General features: G+C 36.8%; 2 protein-coding genes across 2 annotated transcripts in view; one reads left to right on the top strand and one right to left on the bottom strand.

The window, feature by feature from the left end:
- Positions 1-371: 371 nt before the first annotated feature.
- The window catches only part of ITGA1 (integrin subunit alpha 1), a 162081-nt gene continuing 151243 nt past the window's right edge, over positions 372-11209 (top strand). The window contains exon 1 of the mRNA XM_081303635.1: positions 372-511. Coding sequence (XP_081159761.1) covers positions 451-511 — 61 coding nt within the window. The 5' untranslated portion in view covers positions 372-450. The remainder of the gene's footprint in view (positions 512-11209) is intronic.
- On the bottom strand, positions 848-11154 carry LOC308654371 (uncharacterized protein; the record flags this gene model as incomplete). Its single annotated transcript, XM_081303659.1, has 2 exons — positions 848-944; positions 10862-11154. The coding sequence occupies 2 exons, from the start codon at positions 11152-11154 to the stop codon at positions 863-865; spliced, it is 375 nt and encodes a 124-aa protein (XP_081159785.1). The 3' UTR covers positions 848-862.

The following is an 11209-nucleotide window of genomic DNA, read 5'->3' as shown; positions in this document are numbered from 1 at the left end:
CCTTGCCCGCCTTCCTACCACCTTAGGGATTTGGCACAGAGCGAGATCCCCTTCTCAATTAAAGAGATGTCCCTTTAAGGTTTGCTTTGCAGCCTGTGGACTTTAGCCTAAACACCGACCCGCGAAGCTGGCTTTATTTGTCCATGTCTCGGACAGAGCCTGGGAGGCTGCCAGTGAGATTTCAGAGACCAAGAGCACGAAGGGGCGGGCGATGTGGCAATCCGTCTGGATGGGAAAAACGTGGAGCTGACCTAGAGGCATTCGACGAAAACACAGGAAATCATTCCTCTGCCGCGCTTGGACGCTGCGGCCGCCTGGGGCCACCGAGTGAGACCAGAGAAGACCGTCGAAGTGGCCAGAAGAGCACGGTGCCCGAGTCCAGTCCTGCCAGGTCTTGCCCTCTGAACCAGCTCATCCCGGAGCACTGCAAGTACTGTAGCCACTCCAGCCATGGCCCTCCTGCGCCATGACAGCCGAGGGGTCCCTGTCGCCTGCTGCTGGTTCCTCACCGGTGAGCAACTCTGCTTTCCTCTGAGCATCTCCAGCGCGCGGGTCCCGGGGCTTGGAGCCAGGAGGGAGGTCCACAGGGCTGAGGGCCAGAGAGCAGGAGGGAGCGCCTGTCTACTTTCAGGCACTCCAGGTAACCTGGCCAGGTTAGCGTATAGGAGTTTCTGCATTTTGGTTCAGATAAAAATTAGTCGGGTGTAACTTCAGGCCCTTTCAGCTCCATGACTAATGGTAAGGCAGTGCTTTAAACTTTAAGTAGAATTGCCTTTTCAAATTAAAGTTGTTTTACAATCTTCATTGTATTTTAGGATTTTGTTGAATGGTTTTGGGGGGATGACTAGAAGGTGCCTGATTTTTATGCAAAATTCCTATCTTCAGGTTGTTCAGCAATGAACAGTATTGCATTTTCTTGCTGTGTAGTATTTAGGATTTTTCTGCTACAAAACAAAAAAAACAAGAGAGTATTCAAGGCAAAACTGTTTCCTGTCCCTAAATGAAGTTTTCATGTCAGCACCGAGAGGAGGAACATTTTTAATCTGAGGAGTAATGAACATTTATTTTGTAAATATCACAGCACAAGCTATTTTTAAGATGCAAAATATAGTATTATTACATAATATGAATTTTAAGGAGGGGATTTAAAATAACACTAGAATGCAAAGTTATATCCAATTCAGGTTGATCACAGCATTTTCTAAGGAATTTCAAATGATTAAACCATGGTCAAAACTTTTAAACCAGTTTCTGGTTGAGGAGGGAAAGTTGAAATGGTGTCAGGAGGAAGACAGATAGGTGGAAGTGTATTGGTATAAGCTTTAGGGAAGAAAAATCACCAAATAATGGCTTAATGAATGGTTGGCTTTAGCATATCACTGGCATTCACTGGTTCTGTGTTTTTGTAGCTGGCATACTTGTTAGTACTGGTAATTTAGCATTTAACATTAAAAAGAGGGACAAGTTAGACAGTTAAGCCCTGTCTCAGATGGCCAGGCATTGCTAATGTTTTGTGAAGATCATTTAGAAATGTATTATTAGCAAGCAGAACTTTTTCCATAGTGAGGTGGTGTAGAGAGTTAATACTGAGTTACTGGCTTTTCATCCAAATATTCTCCACTAATCAGGAAATGCTCCTAATCCAAACAGTGGTAGCTTCTGAACAGCATTACAGCTGGGAAGGAAGTTGATTTACCAGCTACCGCCACTACCCTCTACACATATTTGACATATGATTCTTCTTCATCCCCATTTTTGAAGATTGTTTCCATTTTGTTGTTGTTGTTGTTGAAAATCTGAAGCTTACTATTCAAGTTGTTTTTAATTTTACCAAATAAGTAATTACTAGTACAGCAAGGATCCAATCAAGTTTGCATCTCCTCTAAAAAGAAAGAATGAAACTTTTAAAAAGGGGGAAAGGTTAACGATTTACAGTGTCATATATATGGTGGTATAATATGTCTTGATGAATCCTTGGAAGGGACTTAACAGAAATAATGCAAGATATTTCTGAATTATAATAATTAGCTCTTCTGTGTATAAATATTTAAATTAGAATTTCAATAGCTATTGATTCAGCAGACACTTCATATATACTGTGTTTATGACCATTTCACAACATTAAGGATCAGAGGTTTGAATTTTTCCTTTCTTTTGCTGGCCTCTCCACTAGTCATCATATTCTAATAACTCTTCCTTATCAATTGTTCATACTTGGAAACTTCCCATCAATTCAGAGTATACACTTAATCTGCAGTTGTACTGCCACACCCACCCATGTACACTACTGTAAAGCTTATCTTTCTTGTTTGCTTTTTGAAACCAAACTCTAATCCACCCTCCTAATATATTGTTTTCTTTATATCTGAGTTTTTAGTCAGAAATCTATGGTGGTTCCTGGTTACCATAGATAAAATCCAAAATTCTCAACTGCCCAAATCCAGCATCCTATCTCCTACTGCCCCCATATCAGTTTCCTCTTGGTATTGTAACAAGATGTCAGATTTTCCAATCTAAAACACTTACTATAATTCTATAGGTCTTAAGTCTTGCTGGGTTAAAATCAAGAAGTTATCAGGGTACTGCTTCCAGAGGCTCTAGGAGAAGCTAGGGGAGAATCAGTTCCCTTGCTTCTTTCAGATTCTAGAGTCCACCTGCTTCCCTTGACTCTTGGTCCCTTTGTTGTTCTTCAAAGCCAATAAGGTAACATCTCCAAACCTTTCCCTCTGTTTTATTGTCACTTTTCTTTCTCTGATGATGACACTATTGCCTCCCTAGAGATCCCTGTATGCACACTGAGCATACCAGAATAATCCCCCATCTCAAAATCCTTAATTTAATCACAAAGTCCTTTTGCCATTCACAAGTTTCTGGAATTAGGGCACAGTCATTTCTAGAAGACCAGTATTATTCCGCTTACCATGACTCTTAAATAAAAGTGCCCATCATATCTAGTCACAATTCCTTACTTTCTCCATAATCCTCCTGTTTATTTGCCACTATAGATATGCTCTTCTAGTTTTAAGCATGTAATAAAGAACTCCACCCTTCCTTCCCACTAGTCCCTGCCATCTAAACAAACTCCAGAATTCAAAGCTGAGCTCACATCACAAGTACAAACTGCCACCATCCCAATAATCTTCCCAGTGCATTTAGAATTTCTTGAATTAGCTTCTTTCAATATTTAATTATTTGTCAAGATCAAAATTCTCACTTATGCCCAATATAGTCTTTATTGTTATTTTATACAAAGTCTCAGCATCAACTAATAGCACATACAGAGAATTTAACTGAAGAAATTTTCATAGAGACAGTTTAGAGAGACTGTAAAGGAACAATAACCAAAATATGATGATGGAACAACAGTGTGGAGAAAGCACCTAAAGGAACAGTGGGAAGAAAAACCATGACCATTCCTAGACCCAAGGAGCTTGACTCTGAACTCTTAGCTATAGGAGGGTCACTGGACCAAAACAATGGCTACAGGTAGAAGAGTGCAGCTAATGCCAAAATTGAAGCCCAGCAAGAAAGTGGATAGAGAAAATAAATACTTCCCTTCCCCACTACCCTGTAACATCTTGCCCAGTCCTTCCACTGGCCATATCCAAGTGGTTGGATTCAGCTTTCCAGAGGACAAGATCAAGACAGAAATATAACAGAGAGTACCTAGTACAGTTTAATGCTAAGCTGTATATGTGCAAGGCCCAGTGCCAACAATTTCACTTGTATTATTTCATTTTAATCTAAAAAAAGTGCAAAGATTTGGGACTATTATCCTTATTGGAGAGATGAGGATATCAAAGTACTGAGATTAATTTTATTGGTCCAAAGTTGAGCAAAAGTAAATGACAAATTTAACTCAATTAAGATCCCTGACCGCAAATTCATTCTCGGAAATATGCTATACAGCCTGCCTAATGTAAGTCTATTCCCCTCTTGATTATCCTCTGTGAAATCCAAATATAATCATCTAAAAAAAATTTTAATAAGGTTCTAGTTAATAATAATAATCCAAGTGTTATTTTCATGATTTTTTGGTGTAGTGAAATTAGATGATGATCCACCCTACACTAAGTATAACACAAATAAGAATGTTTATTATCATAAACATAGAATCACCCTAAGTGAGTTATGTATGTCTCTGCACTCTATAAACATTTAGGGTCTTTTTCTGAGATCTTTTGCACAGGCAGGATTCCATGTTTGAAATGAACTCCAGTGAGGAGATGGCTGAATATGGAGAGGAAATCACTTACCCAAACCAAAGAAATTATCTCCAGGGTCAGACAATGTGATGTTAGGAATTAGGAGTCACCAAAGATGCTGAAAACTTCCTTGGTCATTATGTCTGTAAAGGCAGCAATGAATCCGCAGGATTTTTGTTTGTTGTTTAGTAAATAAATAATGAGAGTAATAAATCTGTTATACTAGTTTACCTATGTTTCTTCTGTGTTTCATGATTCAAGATTCTAATGCATGATCTGTGGGGACACAGTTCCAGATCAAAGCTGACTTTTGGCTGGGAGTTGGGGGGTTACTGGGACTTGAACCCAGGGGCCCTGTAACAAACACTGAGCTACATATCCAGTCCTTTATTTTTTAATTTTTTTGAGAGAGTCTTGCTAAGTTGCTGCAAACTTGGAATTCATCCTGCCTCACCCTCCCAAACTGCTGGAATTACAGGCATATGCCATCTTGCCCAACTTGACCCTACTTCTTTAGACAGATGATCCTCTGCCTTTGTTCCTCCACATCTTGATAAATTTTTATGTCCCTTAAAATAACTGCAGTAGAATAAAATAGCTCATGTTAAAAACAGAAAATTATGAGAGACCAAATACCATTATTACCTGTACTGTTATTTTGTTGTTTAAAACACAAAATGGTATACTTGAATTTGCATTAAGCTAATTGTATTCACTCTCCAAGCAAGTACAGTAAAGTATCAAGAGTTGAAAATTAGATGAATATATTCCTTTTCTCAAGATTTTTAAACTTCTTTCAGCTCCTCTGTTATCTATCTCCCTGAAATTTCCTCCAAGCCATTGCATAAGTAGTTATTCCAACTGTTGCTGATCCTTAATTCTCCACATAAATGTCATTCCTAAGAAACTTCCTGGAGTATAATGAAACCCTTTCCCCAGGGACAGGTGTGCCCATACTTCCTTTGCTTTTATAATATACCACAATATTGCTTTATGCTCTGTTGAGAGCAGGGTCTTTGCTTATTACCCTTAGAATCTAGGAATCACAAGTACCTTTTATTGAATGAATTATGAAATAACAGACAAACTTATGAAGTACTTAAGGAATTATATTGTCCCATTTAATTATATCCTCACCCATGTTTATATTTACTTGAATTGGAAATACCATCAATTGAAAAATGCACCAATATTTTATGCACCACTAAGACAAGCACTATCAATCCAATATATAATTAATAGATTGCCAGATGCATCCTAGTTTCAGAGATATTGAAATGTGGGGAAAATACACATCTGAAAATTACAATCCATAATATAAAGTATATCTACATGGAAATTTCTTCTTACACTTGAAAACTACACCTTAAGATTTCAAAGAGGCTAATATACGACACCCTTTCTGTGAACACTGTTCCTGTCCTCTTAGTTCTCTTCCAGGGTCAAGTTTGTATCTGACTCAGGGAATCATTTCCTTCTGCTACCAGCAGCCTCACAAGTTCCCATAAACAAAGCTTCCTCTGAATATCTACCTTTAGAAGGGAGCTTTAGGAGAAAGATGACAATAAGAAGTAAAGAATGTTCCAGCTGTACAGAATCAATGACTCTAGCTTTAGAAAACTCTTTATCTTTTGTCATGGTGCTTCACTAGGGTTTGCATTGTGTAAGAGCCTAATTTTAATCTAATCTTTTATGACTTAAAAGGGTAATTAAAAAGTTAACCAAATTTTAAAGGGAAATTCAAATGCACACAATGATTGGTGTTAAGAATTCACTGTAAGTCCCAAAACTATAATACTGTTTTACCCGAACAGCAGATCTCTGTAAATAAACAAGAGAAAAATCTGAAATAACAAAAATCATTGTAATTAAAATATCAACAAGAGTGAAGACATATGCTTTTTCATATGAAATATATGAGTTGCTTAAATGAATGCAAACTTTAAAATCACATTAGAATATCAAATGGTTATAGTAGCTTACATATTTTATTATAAATCATGTACTGTTACTACAGGTTAAATGTACTTTCAAAATTTCATTAACTAGACTTTTAATTTGCTGTATACTAAAGTCTGACAATACGTGGATATTAATCAGTCTTTAAAACTGTTTGTATTATGTTTTATTTTAATAGTTTTTGCAAAATGATAGTATAATGCATAGGAATACATATAAATAGACACACACACTTTTTTCATAGTATTTTATTTGATAGTTTTGTATTGTTTTGTCACAATTGCAAGTAAGCATTTTCAATCATAGGAAATTTAGATAGTAAATGAATACAAGTTCCTTTAAAAAAAAAGGGGGGAATAGTAAATAAGTACAAGTTCCTTAAAAAAAAAAAAAGGGAAACTTTCCCTTTTCCCTCTTCCCTTTTTCCTAAATTAGCTGAATAATCCTCATGTACACCTTTCTAGTTTTGCTTGAGGAAGTCACATGGGAGACTTTGTAACATCTGAGGTTTGTACATTTTCTCTAAAGAAACAATTCCATTTAACACTAGATATTCATAATCTGAGTTTTGACTACTTATAAATTCTGTAAAGATAACTTTCCAAATCATGTATATCAAAACTAATTACCATTACAAATTATTTTAAAATATATCAAGACTTTTTCCTTATTAAGATGCATATAAATCACCATTTTCTTATGCAAGCATAAATATCTCAAAAACTAAGTTTACAGAAACTTACCTTATGCATGATCTTCTTTTAAAATTCTTAGTAACATTATAAAACAGAATATACTTTCTTAATTTTAAGATCAAGTGATAGACAATTTAAAAGTTCTGAATTGATGGAAAACTAGTAACCACTCATTCTTTCATGTAATATGTACGATTATCATTGTGCTAGGTTCTAGGAACACAAAGACAAATAAAAGGAAGTTTCTGCCCTTAAGAGACTCAGTCTGGAAGAAGCAATATGGGAGGGGCTCCCAAGGTGCTTTATGAAGAGGAATGAAGAGTTCAGGTTTGTGTTGCAGGAAAGTAAGCCTGGCCAAAAACAAACAAACAAACAAACAAACAAACAGAACAAAAGCAAACAAGATGGAGACAAAAAAAATTTATACAGTACCTACTATGACATTGTGCTGAGCACAAGGTGTTCAAACAAGATTTCAGTTCTCCAGGAGCCCGTAATTCCTGCCATTCTCATAAAAAAACATTTCTGACATATTATTATAATAGGAAGGACTGTATTCCAATTCACCAATTAGGTGCATGAACAATTTCACACAGAAGGGTGAACCTAAGGTTTAGAAAGGAGGTGCTAAAATAAAGAAATGCACACAAAAGATTATCCATTAGGAAATTACCAAATCACTTATGCTTCCAAGGCTGAATAACTATGATCATGTTAAAGTGAATCCTCACCCTTGGCTTGTCAGATTTCTAACTTTAATCTAGGTATTCTTAGAGATTTATCATAGTACCTTACCTGTTTATAGAGCTCTTCAATTTACAAAGTATTGAAATATCATTAAAACCACATACTAATCATCAAATGGGAGAAGCAGAACAAATTACCTCATTTACAATATAGAGAAAAGTTTGGGTTTATGGAGGTTATGAAATTTAACTCAGGTCTGCAGATTGTTGGTATACATAGTTTAACTTGAATCAGTCTTTTATCACTAAAATGGACCTTATAAAGATTCAAAGTTAAAAGATAGCATGAAAATTGAAAAAAAACATGTTAGGTGAGATTATAGGTAGTATTTAATTTTTTTACATGTTGCAGCATAATTTTTACAGTTACAATGATTTTAATTATGAATCCAATTCCCTCAATTCCCAAGTAAAGGAAATTGAGTTTTAGAGGCTGAGTACTGCCAAAAATTACAATAAAAACAACTGAAGGGTAAGAACCACAATTATCTTGACTTCTACCCCACTTCTCCAGTGTCTCAAAAACAAAAACAAAACAAACTTTTGGAGATACCCACTCTGACTTTTTTTGTCTTCTGGAATGATTAATATAAACAAGTCATTATAGGAAAACAGATATAATTAAAGTTACTGATATAAAGGTTTTATTCTCAAAAAGGCAATAAAACTATAATTTTAAGCAATAGAGCTTGTCTTTTATCATAATTTTGCTTATTTTGTAAAAAAAATGAAAATAAATGAATTTTTAAACATAGGAATTTTAAAATTACCATTATTAAGTGAAGTAAAGTAGATAACAATATGAGTGCCTTAAAAGGTGTTTGAAAATAATGTTAATATAGTTGCCACACTTTACATTCTATCCACCTAGCTTATTATGCAGGTGTGAGTACCTACTACATGCAGAGAACTTTTCAGGGAATAGTGGAGTAATACAATGATGAAACCATCCAGAACCCAATAAGAAAGACAAGATATGCGTTCATATTGCTATGATGCACAGTTTCAAGTTGATTTTAACTGACCTTATAGATACATAGGATTTATGGAAACAGGAAAGAAAAGAAGTTCTATTTATGCAGAACAGATGAATGCGATCGCAAAGTACAAAGTTCCTAGGATGTATAGGGAACAAAGTTACTGTCAAGGTGTGCTCTTAAGAGCCCCCTAAGGGTATAAATGGGAAATAAAGCTTTTTGAGGCCAGAGTATTGATGCTTGAAACTTCAGGAATTTGGGATTTAATTAGGAACTAGAATCCAAAATATCTCAAAATAAAAGTGTAACAATGACCAGTCTAGTTATATTAAGCCATACACAAAACTTTAGAGAGAACATCTGTTCATTCAACAATAAGCTCAAGTTACTTTAAAAAAAAAGAAAAAGTTCTAAGCTGTTGCAGATATCCCAGATCAAATAGCAATTCCATGAAAAATGCCTGTGTATGCAATCACTGTGGCATATTGATATTTAAAAAGATAGTCCAAAATCTTATATCTTTAAAAAAAGCCATGAAATTAAGATTTCATGTGTTTTATATATGTTTTAAATGTAGAAAGTTGTACACTTTTATAGAATATAAAATATAATATCCTATAAAATACAATATATTTGTTAAAGATTATCATGATGATGTAAGCTAGGCAAAGGAAAACCATGTGGAAAAGAAAAATATGATTTTAAGAAGTAATAAAAGCAGAGGAAGATCTAGAGCCTTTCAAACTTTCTAGGTAGACTCCCACACTATGGGCCTTTATATAGAGAGTCCAACAGGCCAGAATATGAATACTAGTTATGTGATCTTTAACACATGTCTCAACTTCCCCATGATTTATTTTCTTCTATAAATTTAAAAGGACAAATATTTACCTTACAGGCAAGGATTAGAAAGAGCATAGGAAAGCACTTGGTGAATATTCAGTGACAGCTCTTCAATAAAAACCTATTCGGTACCTACCATTGTGATTCTGTGGCTTTTAATCCTTGGCAAATTAAGGTGCTAGATGAAGTATACACCCATTGGTGATCAAGGAGCATTTCAAAGCCCACAGCTCAAATTTATCCTCCCCACATAAACATATTCCATAAGCACATTCGTATACTTTCACATTAAGGAGTTAGGAATTCTAAGTTAATGAGATCCTTTTAAATGGTAAAATGTCCTTTGGAAAGGCAATCCACCTTCATGCTTTGGTGTGACCAGTTCCTTATTTAGTGAAAAATTACTGGGTTCTCTTGGAACTGGAGGAAGAAGGCAACCTGCATTAGGAACTTTAGAATGGTAGGAAGAAAGATAGGGTGAAGGGAAAATACAGTTGGGAAGAAAACACCAAACAAATAATGGTTCTACCTTGTATGAGAGTCTTGGTAAGGGACCCTTTTCTCCCCTGAACGTCACTGAGGAAGATAAATGACACTTGAGTTAAAATTATCAAGGTTTGTACCAAAACCAGATTCTTCCTTTTTATCTCTGTCTCACCAACAGTGAGCTCCACCTTAAAATACATAACACAAAAGGAAAGATCATGAGAAAATGTGTGGAGCACTTTTCTGCTCTCCATCTTAATTCTCAAGAAAACTGTGGTGAATTTTTTCCTACTTGTTGGTCTCCTTCAGAGTCAGTCCCGCTCCCACTCTCCAACTTTAAAAGTGGCAGTCTTAATGATTTTCTTAACATCGATTCTGTAGCTATTCATTCTGTGTCAGTCATAAGCAGTAGATCAGTTTATCTCCAAATCCCATATCCTCTGCCTTTAGCCTAGGTTTGGCAGTGAAGCTGGCGTGCTAAACTACTGCTACCAACCCCCACCCTAAACATTTCAGACTGCTGACTGCCAACTTTGGATTCTGGGATTCCCAGGACGTCAGGACAAGCCACTGAGAAGTCCACCCAGGGGTAAATTCCACACATACTTTCTTCTCGCTCTCTCTGGGATCAGTGCTTTAACATCTGGGTTAATTAGATCGTGCAGACTCGGGTAACTAAGCGCGGAAAACAGCTGGGCACGTTGCTCAAAAACCAGACGCAATCGTTTAGAAATCGCTTCTGGAAATACCGGCTCTAATAGGCGTGTCACGTCTGAATGCGGACAAGGATTGAGCAAAACCGAGCATAATTTGGAACTTTGGGGGCCAAGTCCGCAACTTTTGAGACCTCCTTTTACTGTCAGATCTAAGTTTTGAAACTGGATGTACGCCAAGTGAGGGCCTCTGAGCGTGACAAACGCGCCCAGCTAAAAATATATATTTGCACTCACGTATTCAATTCTTCACAACAGGAATGAAAGGGAAAACTTAGCATGTCCAAGTTCAGCGTTAAAACAAAAGTACCGCCACCAAAGATTCCGTGCCCCTTCTGAAGAAAGTTAATGCCAAGGAGCACCAACCGCTCAGTACGCCTGCGCAGGCCAACTGCGGCCCCGCCTCTCCGTTGAGGACGTAAAACGTGCGCCGGGCGGTGGGAGGCGGGACGCGGACTGCGCTTGCGCTCTCGTTGCGTCAGCCACTTGCTCGGAGCTGACGGCTGCAGCCTCGAGAGGTTCGTGTTCATTGCTGTGTCTCCTGGGCGCGTTCGTCGGGCCGCGCGGGGAGACTAAAACCGGAAG

This window comes from Spermophilus citellus, assembly GCF_964194105.1.
Source record: "Spermophilus citellus genome assembly, chromosome: 1".
Lineage (NCBI taxonomy): Eukaryota > Metazoa > Chordata > Mammalia > Rodentia > Sciuridae > Spermophilus > Spermophilus citellus.
This window is presented reverse-complemented; position numbering and strand designations above follow the sequence as displayed.